Below are 14,776 nucleotides of genomic sequence, written 5' to 3'. Positions count from 1 at the left end.
GAGTGAACAGAACGTGGAATCATCATGTGATCCCTCCCCATCGCCCATTTCCAGCCCCTGGCAAACAGAGTCCAGGGTCACCATCTCTGCCCATCCTGGCTAATAAGTATTGAAGGACCTAACCCCATGAATTTATCCAGCTCTTTCTTGATCCCTGTTAGGATGCGTCTCCACAGCAGGGCTCAACTCAAAATAAGCTACACACAGTGAGCTTCGTCAATTGCATATCTTATTTCAAAATTGGGAATGTCTACACAGCACTTATTTCAAAATGAAGCAGTGTTCCTCCAACTTCCCTCAATTCTCGTACAATGAAGCTACATCTACACTGGCAGCTTCTTGCACTAGAACAGCTGTTCTTGCGCAAAAACTTGCCACGTGTCTACACTGCACGTGCGTTCTTGCACAAGTAAATTTACAGTCTAGTGTCGGAAAACAGGGCTTCTTCTGGAAGAGTGTCTTCCCCCCCGTCCGCCACCCATGCTGCTGTCTCTGTATCAGAAGCAGCAGCGCTGGGACGGGAGGGCAGAGGCTGCTGCCTCAGAGCCACCTTTGTACGTGGCGGGCCTAGGCTCAACACAGACAGAGGCTGCTCCGTGGGATTCAGGCAAGGCCTCTATCCCCAGGGAGCTAGGGCCCATTCTCAAGGTAACCCGTCTCCTAGACCGGTGCCCTGCTTTTGCTGCTGCTGGAGAGGACAGCCGATGAGATGGCGCCATGTCTGCTGCCGGATGCGCTGCCGGTGCTGTTACACAGGTGAGTCTGATGCCGTCGGGCTCATCGGTGAGCGGTGCCGACACTGGCGGTGCCGACTTTGGCGATGCCGTTGGTACGTCTTGTTCTTCCGGCGCCGATGCCGATGCCGGAGCCGAGTCTCCACCATGGAGGTCAATGGTGCCGGTTCCCTTGGAAGGGCCAGTCCTGGTGCCGATGTGCTGCGGCCCTTCTTGTGCCTCTCGGCATGACGGCTGAGGGCCATTCCCGACGTTCCCAGCTTTGGGCAGAAGCAGAGAGTTAAATTCATTCTGTTTTTCAACCAGAATAGTCTCCCCAAGGGGAGGTGCACCGTTCCTGGAGGTACTGCAATACCAGGTCGATGCGTGGAGTGGATGGAGCAAGCTCCTATTCCATCTCCCTGTTCCAAAAATCCATTTAATATATAGTCCTCAGATAGAGGACGTATCAGATATTAAACTGATAAGAACAGATACTACACTTGATCTTAGCCAAAAGGCCGAGAAGCGATACCAATACGCTGAAATTTCATGCACCCCTCCTACCTGCACATTTTTCTACATCACAAGGACATGCATGAGACATGTACTAGGCACCGCAACGAGACTCTCACAATCGTTTGCCTAAAACCTGCATGTACTTGACCGTCCCGCGTCTCCTGTGTATCCAGTCAAAGGAAAGCACTTCTTGCCTGGTAATTTAGCTTCAAAAAGCAATAATTCCAGCAGACATGTGCATTTCCTCCTGGTTGCTTGTTTCTCTGGCCGAGAGAGCTTGTCTCATCTGCATGAGGCCAGCCCTTACGTTGCAGCGTGCTGACGACACGAGGCTGTTAACCCTGTATCGACAGTAGACTCTCAGTTACAAACTCTGAACTGTGCAATCAACCATACACTTCTCAGTTGGAACCGAAAATATTCAATCCGGAAGCCGACGTGAAGAACAGGGAGAGCAAATACAACACCATGTTCTGTTCAACGTCAACTACTAAAAATACGAGGAAAAGCTTAAAGATTTGAAAAGGAAAAGGAACATTTTTTTGTCCTTTCTTTCCATTTAGTTTAAGATCGTTAAAAGCAGAATCTTCTCCCTAGTAATGTTTCAAAGCTGTATTCAATCAGTGTTCAGTTGTAAACTGGTGAAAGAACAACCATTGCTGTTGTTTTGTTCAGTGTTACGAATGTTTCACAGCCTCATGTTGTCAGCATGCTGCAATGTAAGGGCTGGCCTCATGCAGATGAGACAAGCTCTCTCGGACCGACAAACAAGCAACCAGGAGGAAATGCGCACGTCTGCTGGAATTATTGCTTTCTGAAGCAAACAGCCTCCTTTCTGGTGTGTTTGTAACTGAGTTTCTACTGTGTTGAGTTCCCAGGCGTGCTGGCCTCCCCCCCAGACTAAGGAGAGGAGCTACTGGATCCAGGATCAAATAAATACAGTGGGCAACAAATGAGAAAACAGGCAAGGAGTTCATAGAGTTAAAAGTGGGGATCTAGAATAGGACTGTCAACAGCGTGAACTGCTCATTTTACACTGGTCCCCTAGGCACACATCATTGTCTTCCTTTTATCAATGAATGTCTGTATTCAAGGGTCTTATCTCACACACTTGAAACGATCAAATTGCATAATGCAAGGCTTGTCACGTGGAAGGACAATTGAAAATACTGCATTGTACAAACACCAGGAGGGTTGGCAGGAGCACTCACAGAAGCCTACCCAGCAAAATCCCTATTCTTATTAACAGAGCTAAGATCTAGAAGGGTTCATTTCTGCATGCCGATATCCACTCCAGAGGTTCCTTCCTGTCTCCTGAATCTACTGCCATGTGCTTTGTTATGAAGCATTCACACTCGCCTCCCCATCACTGACTGGCGAGTCCTGTTCAGTTTCTGCACTTCAATAATGTGAAATGTTGAAAGGTTCGTCATTTCTGGTCCTGCACGGCCTGGGAGCTGAATGCAAGTCTGCCACTGAGGAGGCAAGCAGTGGAATCCAAGAGTGTGAAGGGCAAGTCTGCTCTAGCTTAGAGGAGAAGAGACAGGCCCAGTGTTCAAGAGTTTGGGGATTCCCAGTTAAGTAAAGGGTTAAAGTGCTGAAAATTTACTATTCATTGGGGATGGGGTGAGCTACCAACTGATTCTTAGCCTTAAAGGCATCAGGGACAACGGGGTCGTTCGATCTGACTGCCCATGTCACGCAGGCGTTAGAATTTCATCCTTTTGCCCCACCGGAAGCCAAATAACATGCCTGGGACTAGATCTGTCATCCAGAAAGGCAGGCACCCTTGATGACATCGACAGTCTCATAGACTCATAGACTCCAAGGTCAGAAGGGACCGTTATGATCATCTAGTCTGACCCCCTGCACAGTGCAGGCCACAGAATCTCACCCACCCCTCCTAGAATAATCCTCTCACCTATATCTCAGATATTGAAGCCTTCAAATACTTTGAAGACCCCAAGATGCAAAGAATCCTCCAGCTGTGATCTGTGCCCCATGCTACAGAGGAAGGCGAAAAACCTCCAGGGCCTCTGCCAATCTACCCTGGAGGAAAATTCCTTCCCGACCCCAAATATGGCGATCAGCTAAACCCTGAGCATGTGGGCAAGACTCACCAGCCAGACACCCAGAAAGTTCTCTATAGTAACTCCTATCATCCCTCCATTGACCTATTCCCACTGATAATGAATGGTCAATTAGTTACCAAGATCATGTTATCTCATCAAACCATCCCCTTCATAAACCCATCTAGTTTAATCTTGAAGCCAGATAGATCTTTTGCCCCCACTACTTCCCTTGGAAGGCCGTTCCAGAACTTCACTCCTCTAATGGTTAGAAACCTTCGTCTAACCTCAAGTCTAAACTTCCTACTAGCCAGCTTATATCCATTTGTTCTTGTGTCCACATTGGTATTAAACTTAAATAATTCCTCTCCCTCCCTGGTATTTATCCCTCTAATATATTTAAAGAGTGCAATCATGTCCCCCCTCAGCCTTCTTTTGGTTAAGGTAAACAAGCCAAGCTCCTTGAGTCTCCTTTCATAAGACAGGTTTTCCATTCCTCGGATCATCCTAGTGGCCCTTCTTTGTACCTGTTCCAGTTTGAATTCATCCTTCTTAAACATGGGAGACCAGAACTGCACACAGTATTCCAAATGGGGTCTCACCAATGCCTTGTATAATGGCACTAACACCTCCTTATCCCTACTGGAAATACCTCGCCTAATACATCCCAAGATCATATTAGCCTTTTTCACGGCCATGTCACAATGGCGGCTCATAGTCATTCTATAATCAACCAGGACTCCGAGGTCCTTCTCCTCCCTGGCTGCCCTTAGTTTGTTCCAAGGGAGCACCAATAAAACATGACAAAAATCTCGCTCCCATCAGCTTGGATCATTGCACACTTAGGCAAGTCTCAGGGCCCGTTTGCCTGGACAAAACTGACCCACATGGCTAGAGCAGAATAGCTTTGGAAGCCGCGTAAAAGTTGGAAATAGAGCTGCTTTTATTTAGCACAGAGGCTCCCGGGAGAGTTTTATACAGAAATAGCTACAGCACAGGAGCTAGGCACTGCAGCTATGCCTGCCCATTTCCCCAAAAGCAAAATCACGTTCGGTCAGAGCTCACTTTCCTTTTTGCAGGAAATCACGACTCCTTTGTGTGTTACGGGGGCAGCTGGACCAGCCGCTTCGGTTCCTGGTGCCTGGCTCTGAGCATCCCTCCAGGCGCAGGTAGGGGCTGCGTTTGGATGCACTAGTACGATGCTGATGTCAATGTTGCTGTCCCGGCTTTGGGGGTGTGCGAGTGTCACACACACACAGCAAATACCACGTCCCAGTGACAGTGTCCCATACCAGCCTCTCTGGGTGTCCAGACCTTGCACTACAGGGAACCTCCCTAGGACCAGCTCCCTGTCCCTGATCCTCAGCCCCTTTCTGAATGGCTGTGGAGAAACCCCCCTAGGGCAGGCATGCCAAATTCGAAGCCTGCTGAGGGCTGCACAGATGAAAACGGATAGCTTTCAGCTCCACCTAGGGTTCCCAGATGGTTTGTCGAGGAGGGACTAAAAGTGCCAAGCAGAAGGCACCAATACCTCAGTGGAGTGAAATAACAAGGAAGGCTCCTAACGTAGCCTGTTTAGCTCTATACTGCAACAGAGGGAGAAACAGGCTGAAACAGCCTTGCCCAGACTCAGAGGGGCAGGCAGTCTGCTGGTTGGAGGTCCCGCCCTCCCATCTTACTCTCACAAGGCTCTGACGTGACCAGCCTAGACTCTGTAACTGACAGGGAAGCACAGTCTGTCTTTTCTGGAGTCCCACACTCACTGCAAGTTCTAGTGCCCTAATCCACAACTCCTGAAGTTAACACTTGTGTTATTTGGGTGTCAGTACTAGTCGGATTGATTCCAGTGAGTGAACATTGCTCCATCCACTGAACAGCCAGCAGATCTGAGTCAAAGGCTACATCCAGACTGCACTCAAAAATCAAAAAAAGATGAGCAAATTGCATGTCTTTTCTAGGTTTAATTTCAAAACAAGACTATTTTGAAATTTGCTGTGTCTACATAGTGCCAAATTTTGAAATAAAGTACTCTTATGAGCCATCTCTTATTCCTCGTGGAACGAGGTTTACACGGATGGCGAAAAAGCGCATTGGTCATTTAGAAAAAAAATTCAAAATAGCATTCCTTGGACGTGGGGTAGCTATTTCAGGATACTTCCGGTATCCTAAAATAGTCTTGCAGTCCAGACATACCCAAAGAGCGAGTAGCCCTGTGGTACCTTGGAGAGGACCAGAAATATATAGAATTATGAGCTTTCATGGGCAAAATCCACTTCCTCAGATGGTGAACTAGAGTGGAAATAACAGAACCAAGCTACTTATTTTAAGACAGTCTCTTGTTTACACAGCACCAAATTTCGAAATAGACCGCTGTTCCGACAAGTCCCTTCATCCTCGTGGAACAAGGTTTACCAGGATTTTGGGACAGCAAGCCTGTTATTTTGAATATACGGGAGGCTCCCGACTCACAGCACGACTTCTTCCGGGGGAAGTGTCGCAAGTCGGAGCCATTGTAACTCGAACCCGCATTTACGATCGGCACCGTGCGCCATCATATATGTGGGCTGAGGATGTAAGTCGGGGGTTTCTGGCCCCTTCCTCACTTACAAAAATGGTTGTAAGTGCGAGGAGTTGGAACTTGGGTGGTCGCAATTCGGGGGCCTCCTGTATTTCGAAATAATGGACCTCCTGTTAAGATACAGAGAACACTATATTGGGATAACAGAGTTATCCTGATATGGCGCTGCTGTCTAGACGTACCTTGGGAGTCTAAGCTTACCAGGGCCAGGAACATCCTTATTTCTACATACTATACAGAACTTAAAATAATGAATCTATTTTATTTACTTGCCAATTTTATGGTTTGAAATTCTCCCCTTAGCTAGGAACCCAATGCTTCAATCTGACCAGATGAGGAAGACAATTCGCTGTCATTGAATTCTACTCACCCATTTGCCTGAGACGGGCTTGGCTCATTTTTTTCTTAAATGGGGCGATAAAATAACATTTCTTTCTTCATCATTTTGGGCCCACGCGACCGTATTTTCACGATGGCTCAACAAGATTGGCGTGTGAGAAAAGCGGAGCACCACACTCACGCTGCAAATAAACACCCACGCTCAACACTTACCTGCAGACTCGAAGGCTGTTTTCTCAGCAAGAGAGTCGGCTTCTGATCAGTTGAGCCTGGGTCTAGTTGTCCCTCCCGCAGGGCTGGGGGAAGGACTTTGAGAAGTGGGCGGGCTGTGCCCACCCACCCCTCCCATGGCCTCAAATATAAGTGAGCCAACTTCCCGTCCTATCCGGCTTTTATTATAGTGCATGGGCCCAGATAGGGGTGAGCGCCATCTAGTGAGTTCCCGTGAGAACTGGTCAAGCATATCCCTTATTTTTGACCCTACTAGCAAATGTACCCAACGTTGCCCAGTAGCGCCAAAACACAGCATGACTTCAAATGCCTGTTGTATCTCATTTCTGGGAGGTGTCCTGAGAATCAATCCTATTCCAGGTTCATCCCGTTTCTGTCTTCAGGATCTTTCCACAGTCGCTCAGTTGCGTTAATTTTTTAGCACTATATTTCATCTGGGGATCCTGTCTCTTTTCTCTGTGGTTTTCTGAGGAGCAATCCCATTCCATGCACATCCCATTCTCCCGGCACAGCCAAACCCTGACCTGGCTTTCCGTTACGATAAAAGGAAGCTGCAGACTGAATTTGGTGGTCCTGGCTCTTACAATTTAGGAGGAGTTCTGGAAGAAACAGACTCAAAGACAAACAGATGGACTCACAAACTCTCTCAACTATCTAGCAGACAAGAGGATTTACCCAGAATTGCTTGGGTCCTTGTGCGGGCTCAGGACAGGGCACGGTGGGTGCATGTGTGAGGGTACAGGAATGGGGCTCAGGACAGGGCATGGGGAATGCAGGAGGCAAGGCGGGGGTTGGGAGCTGTGGGGGGCTTCGGCAGAGGGGCAAGGGTGCAGGAGCCAGGGCGGGGGGTTAGAAGGGTGGAGGGGTTCTCTTGCCGGAGCTGTCTAGAGTGGCAGGGCCTGGGCTTGCAGCCCCCCATACCCCCCTGTGGTCATTCCACACCAGTGTTTCTTAAATTGTGTTTTGCTGCACACCTGTGTGCCGCAAGGCTGTCAGATGTGTGCCACGGAGAACAACAGAATTCAAAATGGCCACCCTTAAAGGGGCAGGCGACTTTTTAATATATATATAGTAGTGTTTTTTAAATAGTTTCAGACCGCAAAGTGTCTCCCCTGCATCCTCCAGGCTGCGCCCTGCCCTGGCACTGAGAGTCCAGCCTCAGCCCGGCATTCCCTTCTCTGGTATCTGTGGGGTTCGATCCATGGCCATTGGTGCCCCCGTCATTGTGTAGGACGCGAGCGGCACTAACCCCATTGGTGTCTGCGTGCCACCTGTTCCGTGCCACCTACCAAAAGCCCCCGATCTGGCCGTGGTTCTGCTCCCACACAGGAGACGTGTGTCTGCAATCAGGAAAAGTCTGGAAATTTCCAACCAAATGGAAATTTTCCTGTGGAAAAGGCAGATTCTCTCCCAAGGCCATTTCTCCGTCAGAACCTGGCTTGGAGCCGCAAGATCCTGGACCATGTCCAGTGCTTAAGGGCTTCCTCCCAGCCCCCACCCATCCAGCAGTAATTACACAGCCTGGCAGATCAGCTGACTCAATACAGAGCTGAACAATCTGACAATTCCCGTTCTCACTTTCCTCACCTTCCTCCCTGCACCTGGGCCGGTCACTCAAGGAAGCGTGTCTGCCGCCCAGCTGCTTACAACTTCCAATTTAAAAGCTTGTTAACATTCATGAAGTACAGTGAAGTAGAATCTAGGAACCATGGTACCGTACTACTGTTGTGCTGGGTGATTCCCAGACACACGAGAGACAGTCCCTGTGCCAGCTGAGATCAGAGCCCTGTTGTGCCGGGCGCTGCACAGACACACAGATGGTCCTTGTAACACTCTTTTAAGTTCTTGGAATGGAAGTGAAGGAAAGGCATCGCCCAGCATGGGGCTCGACGCCATGACCCTTAGATTAAGAGTCTGATGCTCTGCCAGCTGAACATGTCTTCCCAGGTCTCTGTCACACTCACAGCACACTGGGCCCTTTCTCCTCATTGGGCGCTATTCTAATATGAGTTGTGACTAAATGTGTCTAATGGTTTCAGCGTTACTGGCTGCACTATGGTGGATGAAGACAGGAAGTCGTCCCAAGCACTGGTTGAAGTTCTGGTGAGGATCAGCAAAGCCCAGAGTGTGCGGGAGGAGACGGCGCTGAGGATGAAGTCCTATGCCAACTGGGAGGAGTTCCTCATGCCGGCCCCCATCTCCATCGCCATCCTGGGGCAGCTCGTGTTCATTTCAGCGGCGCAGAAGGACTTCTCCATCAATAAGAACCCCCCTACTGGTGGCTTCAAGCACATCAGGTACCCAGAATCCTTCAGGGCCTGCTTGTGTCAAGTCAGCAACCAAGGCTGGGAGGCCTTCAACGCCGCGCACGGCAACATGAACAGGATTCGGCTGCTCTGCATGAACGTCCCAGGATGGGAGAAGGTGATTGTTAAAATTCTGTTCCAGGACATGGAGATGGTGAACGCCATGTTGCCCATACAGCTAAAGAACAGGAAGGCCATGACAGACGACTGCGAAGACTTAGCCCAGCCTGTGGAGGACAAATATTCAGCTGTCATCCACCTGATCCAGGAGCTGCTGGAGGCCTGTTTGAACGCCAAGAAGGGTTACGAGGATAAGCTGAAGGGCATCGAGATCGCCCTGCAGCAGGCTCGGATCAAGGAGAAAGCCACCAGGGAGGCCCAGAAGCTGGCCGAGCAGTATCACAACCAGATAAAACAGCTGGTCGGTGAGTCCTTGAAGCAGTACAAGGAAGCCATGCAAGACTTCCCCACAGGGTGGGATTTAATGGGCATGGCCACTGTGGAGACTTCGGCTATTGGGCACATAAGCTTGATCACATCTGGGAAAAAGAAAGGCCATGCAGGAGATAACTTGGAGGAAGATGATGATGGAAGCCCAATATCAACACTCAACGTTTTTGCAAAGTCAGGACACCCACTGGTTTATACATTGAAGCTCAAAAATCTAATCAATGAGCACTCTGGACTCAACATGAAGAAAGTTGTCAATGAGGAAACTGGGGCTATTAACTCCAACTGGATGAAAAAAACATTCCTAGACCTGAAAAGCACGATAGATGCAGAAAATGCGTGTCAGCCAAAAGATCGAGCAAAAAAGATCTGCATCTGTGGCTTTCGTATTTGTGAAAGGCTGGAAGAGTTGGCCTTGTCTGAAAACAAAGGAAAGGGACAAGAGAAGTCTCTCATTGAAGAGATCCAGCTCTTATACCAAAGAGCATCAGAGATTGATACAAAGAGTAAATCCTCAATGGGAGCTCCTGCCTTCGCCCTGAAGCCGCCTAATGTGCGTAAATGCCAACAAGCCCCCAAGGGAGCATCCAGTGCCCTGAAAAATGCACATCTGAAGGTGGAACAGAGCCAGGTGATGCTGAAGGAGACCCAGGAGGAGTATCAGAGGAGCTATGAGAACTTCAAGAAGCAGAACGACGAGCTGAAGGAGCTCTTGTGCACCATGGAGAAATGCCAGGTGCAGGAAATTGATTTCAAGACGGCCAGGGAGATGCTGATCAAAGGGCTGGAGGCCCTGGGGAGGGTGAAGGAGCAGTGGGAGAAGATGGTGAGGTTCTTCCAGATGATCTCCAGCCTGATTGACTCCTGCCTCAGTCGGGACATCAAGGAATTTGTGAGCTCTGTCTCGGACGTACAGAAAATTGGAAATTATTCCTCCAACTCCTTTGTCCTAGACATGATCTACAGCCAGGCGTTCAACGCTTCCAACGTGGCCCACCTGGTGCACATGATCTCCGAGACCTACACCCAAGTGTCCAATAAATTCCTGATGGATCGCGTGAGCAGCGTGGGGCGACTGATTACCCTGGAACCAACCAACCCGAGCTTCAACTCCAAGCGGGAGAGGTTACAGAAAGGTTGCGAAGAGGCCCGCCAAGCCATCCATGACTTGGTGATCATGAAGAAGGAGGAGTTTAATTACAGTGTGGAGGCCAGGGTGGAGACAATCGACAGGGAGCTGATGGCCGTGCTGCCCCTATTGAGCATGGAAGAGCAGAAGGCAATTGAGGGAGCAGTGCACCAGGCGATGAAGGAAAGGACCGTAAAGGAAGATGATCAGTTTTGCTAGAGAGAAGTACCACTGATAGTGGTTTGCGTAGATGGATACATTGCTGGGGTTCTAGCAGCTGGCTTTCGCTATGTGGAGTCTCCCCAGTCAAGCAATGGCAACCCCACCTCACTTTGCACAGCCTGAGCCCAAGAGAGCCCAGCCACATAGTCCAGGTGCTTTGTGAGAACGCAGCAGATCTGGGTTCTAGTCTTTTCTCTGCCACACGCTGTCCTTTCTCCCCCTGGGCAAGTCACTGTGTTGCTCTGTGCTGTGGCTTCCCGTCTGTAAGCTAGGGCTGTCTCGTTGCCCCCATCTCAGCCAGGGGGTGTTGTGTGTAGGGGGGGTGAAACTCGCAGGTAATAGTGGGCCCTGGTAATCTGCAGAGCAATCCAGGGAGGGGCGACATTATTGGGATGTAACATGAATGTATAAATCCTTGTTGCAACCAGTGTTACACGTTTGCACCAAATCTTGTACAAGGGCCAAGTGTGATGTCTGGCCACCTTTCCACTACAAGGTTTTTGTGCAAAAACCAGCGGAGTGTCTGCACCTCCAACACCTTCACCCACATGCCACGTCCCTGATGGAGCGAGGTCACCATAGAACAGGTGTGGGCCGAGGTAAAGGAACTCCATCAGGGATATTTCAGGGCGACAGAGTGGAGGGGACGCTCAGGGGCAGGACTCCACACCCAACTATCAAGAGCTCCACCACGTCCTTGGTGGAGAATCCCTCTTCCCCACCATTGTGGTGGATTCTGGGCTAGAGCAGCCTGTCCTCCAAAGTCCGGAGCCAGTCTCTGAAACAGAGGATGTAGGATTGAAAATTGTATCATATTTTTATATTTGTAGTTTAGGGTCAGTAATGTAGTGGTGTAAGGTAATATATAATCATACTTAATATTGTCGTAATTACAATTCTTTAGTTAAGTATATAGAGCCTATATTTCCTTGTTTTAAAGTGTAGCGAATAAAGAGACAGAGTTTTGGTATTTTGTCTATGTTAATGAGACTAAAGGAATGTTGACGGCTAAAGGCCTTAATTGCTTGATTTACAATGTCTCTCTGCTTTGCCCAGTGCAGATACTGATGTGCTGCGTAACCTCGAGAGTCCTTGTAACATCGCTTATGTGGTCTGAGACATACACCCCTCTGCCAGCCCCTCCCCACGTCCCTGACTGCCAGTCTGTGCCCCACGGACAGAGCCCCCCTCTGCCAGCCCCTCCCCACGTCCCTGACTAACTGCCAGTCTGTGCCCCACAGACAGAGCCCCCCTCTGCCAGCCCCTCCCCCACATCCCTGACTAACTGCCAGTCTGTGCCCCACAGACAGAGCCGCCCTCTGCCAGCCCCTCCCCCACGTCCCTGACTAACTGCCAGTCTGTGCCCCACAGACAGAGCCCCCCTCTGCCAGCCCCTCCCCCACATCCCTGACTAACTGCCAGTCTGTGCCCCACAAACAGAGCCCCCCTCTGCCAGTCCCTCCCCGCGTCCCTGACTGCCAGTCTGAGCCCCACAGACAGAGCCCCCCTCTGCCAGCCCCTCCCCCACGTCCCTGACTAACTGCCAGTCTGTGCCCCACGGACAGAGCCCCCCTCTTCCAGCCCCTCCCCCACATCCCTGACTAACTGCCAGTCTGTGCCCCACAGACAGAGCCCCCCTCTGCCAGCCCCTCCCCCACATCCCTGACTAACTGCCAGTCTGTGCCCCACGGACAGAGCCCCCCTCTGCCAGCCCCTCCCCCACATCCCTGACTAACTGCCAGTCTGTGCCCCACGGACAGAGCCCCCCTCTGCCAGCCCCTCCCCCACATCCCTGACTAACTGCCAGTCTCTGCCCCACAGACAGAGCCCCCCTCTGCCAGCCCCTCCCCCACATCCCTGACTAACTGCCAGTCTGTGCCCCACAGACAGAGCCCCCCTCTGCCAGCCCCTCCCCACGTCCCTGACTAACTGCCAGTCTGTGCCCCACAGACAGAGCCCCCCTCTGCCAGCCCCTCCCCCACATCCCTGACTAACTGCCAGTCTGTGCCCCATGGACAGAGCCCCCCTCTGCCAGCCCCTCCCCCACATCCCTGACTAACTGCCAGTCTCTGCCCCACAGACAGAGCCCCCCTCTGCCAGCCCCTCCCCCACATCCCTGACTAACTGCCAGTCTGTGCCCCACAGACAGAGCCCCCCTCTGCCAGCCCCTCCCCACGTCCCTGACTAACTGCCAGTCTGTGCCCCACAGACAGAGCCCCCCTCTGCCAGCCCCTCCCCCACATCCCTGACTAACTGCCAGTCTGTGCCCCACGGACAGAGCCCCCCTCTGCCAGCCCCTCCCCCACATCCCTGACTAACTGCCAGTCTCTGCCCCACAGACAGAGCCCCCCTCTGCCAGCCCCTCCCCCACATCCCTGACTAACTGCCAGTCTGTGCCCCACAGACAGAGCCCCCCTCTGCCAGCCCCTCCCCCACATCCCTGACTAACTGCCAGTCTGTGCCCCACGGACAGAGCCCCCCTCTGCCAGCCCCTCCCCCACATCCCTGACTAACTGCCAGTCTGTGCCCCACAGACAGAGCCCCCCTCTGCCAGCCCCTCCCCCACATCCCTGACTAACTGCCAGTCTGTGCCCCACAGACAGAGCCCCCCCCTGCCAGCCCCTCCCCCACATCCCTGACTAACTGCCAGTCTGTGCCCCACGGACAGAGCCCCCCTCTGCCAGCCCCTCCCCCACAGAGCCCCCCCCAGCCCCCCCCTGCCAGCCCCTCCCCCACATCCCTGACTAACTGCCAGTCTCTGCCCCACAGACAGAGCCCCCCCCCTGCCAGCCCCTCCCCCACATCCCTGACTAACTGCCAGTCTCTGCCCCACAGACAGAGCCCCATGGCCAGGCTGCGATGGGCGACGGGGTCCCCGCTGTGTCCTGTCCAGCCGCAGGCCGAGGGGGAGCCGCACCCGGCTGGAGTCCTCCCGCCCTGAGCCGGAGCTGAGCCGGGGGGGCAGACGCTCCCTGCAGCCCCCCAGCGCCCAGGAGAACATGGACGGTAAGTGGGGTCGGGGGCTGCGGTCGTGGGGGGCTGCTGCGCTCAGGGGGGCTGGGGAATTCCCGGTACCTCAACTCCCAGTATTTGTAGTTGGAGATGCGAATATCAAAACAGTATCAATTGCCTTCGTAGTGCATTAGCCAGCTCAGATCTTTATTCAAGCCTAAGTTGAAAGTTTCTGATTAGCTGAAATAGTCCTCAAACGTGATTGGCACACATCCAGTTTTTTAAACATGTTGTCATAGCTTATATGAGCAGTTGCAAACTTCGTTTTCAACCAGTTCTCACCATTGGCTGAAATTTAAAGTTCTTAATAGTAGAGTTATTTCACCTCTGATTAAGTTTCTTTCTTTAAATTCAATTACTTTCTGGGGAGTGTGAGAGTTGTTTCCATGGTAGAAAAGCTGAACCATAACAGGATCAATTGGTGGAAAAAATGCATAATGATCAGGATTTAAGAAAACTGGGAGAGATGGAAGAACCACATGTTAACCTGAGAATGACTGATTCTTGTTACACCAGTCTTGTCCAGATTAGCTGTGAACACTTCTGGGGAATGGGTAATATCTGGCCAGATTCATTTTCAATGTGAAAAAATTGAGCAGTTAATGGAGTCATAGTGACCTGGGACAGGACTGACTTTATTATTTAATGCAGTGTGTGTAAACACCGAACGGAGACTTTGCAATAATGCATTTTGATACAGTTGTGTTTATCATGGGGTGGGGAGGAATATTCTTTATGCTCAGGGCCGCCATAAATATGAATCTATTTCGGCTCAGAAATAGCCACCGTACTTAAACAGTGTTTCAGGGGGTAGCTGAGTTAGTCTGTGCAGGATAAACTTAAAAAACAGCAAAAGGTCTGGTAGCACTTTATAGACTAACACCACATGTAGATGGGGTCATGAGCTTTCGTGGGCACATCTGAAGAAGTGGGCTGAGCCCACGAAAGCTCATGATCCCATCTACATGTTTTGTTAGTCTATGAAGTGCTGCCAGACCTTTTGCTGTTTTTTAAGTTTATCCTGCACAGTGTTGTTAGACGGCTAGGATTCTCAAGCGTGAGTCAGTTGGTTAATCACTGCTGGGGTGGGAAAGCTGGAAGAGTGTCAATCGGGGGTTCCGACCTTTTTAACCACAAGATCACGTTTTTGATAAAAGTGCAATGTAAGATTGACCTCGAATGCAAACCCCCTTTTCCCACTTCCTTCC

The 14,776-nt window shown here is 51.0% G+C and overlaps 1 protein-coding gene, 1 long non-coding RNA gene and 1 other non-coding gene across 3 annotated transcripts; 1 reads left to right on the top strand and 2 right to left on the bottom strand.

Moving 5' to 3' along the window:
• Window positions 1-207: 207 nt before the first annotated feature.
• On the bottom strand, window positions 208-1,528 carry LOC142825923 (uncharacterized). Its single transcript, XR_016347301.1, has 2 exons — window positions 1,281-1,528; window positions 208-994 (listed from the first exon to the last, which is right to left on the bottom strand). It is a non-coding gene; the product is annotated as an uncharacterized LOC142825923 (long non-coding RNA).
• LOC112545347 (U2 spliceosomal RNA) lies at window positions 1,056-1,246 on the bottom strand. The gene has a single exon (XR_012900240.1). It is a non-coding gene; the product is annotated as a U2 spliceosomal RNA (small nuclear RNA).
• A 5,024-nt stretch (window positions 1,529-6,552) lies between the features above and the next one.
• Window positions 6,553-11,704, top strand: LOC149522054 (uncharacterized). The gene has a single exon (XM_089770683.1). It carries the CDS (start codon window positions 8,505-8,507, stop codon window positions 10,551-10,553), a length of 2,049 nt encoding a protein of 682 aa, XP_089626809.1. The 5' UTR covers window positions 6,553-8,504; the 3' UTR covers window positions 10,554-11,704.
• The last annotated feature ends 3,072 nt before the right edge of the window (window positions 11,705-14,776 follow it).

The sequence above is a fragment of the Pelodiscus sinensis genome, chromosome 19 (assembly GCF_052426305.1).
Source record: "Pelodiscus sinensis isolate ZL-2025 chromosome 19, ASM5242630v1, whole genome shotgun sequence".
NCBI classification, from domain to species: domain Eukaryota; kingdom Metazoa; phylum Chordata; order Testudines; family Trionychidae; genus Pelodiscus; species Pelodiscus sinensis.
This window is presented reverse-complemented; position numbering and strand designations above follow the sequence as displayed.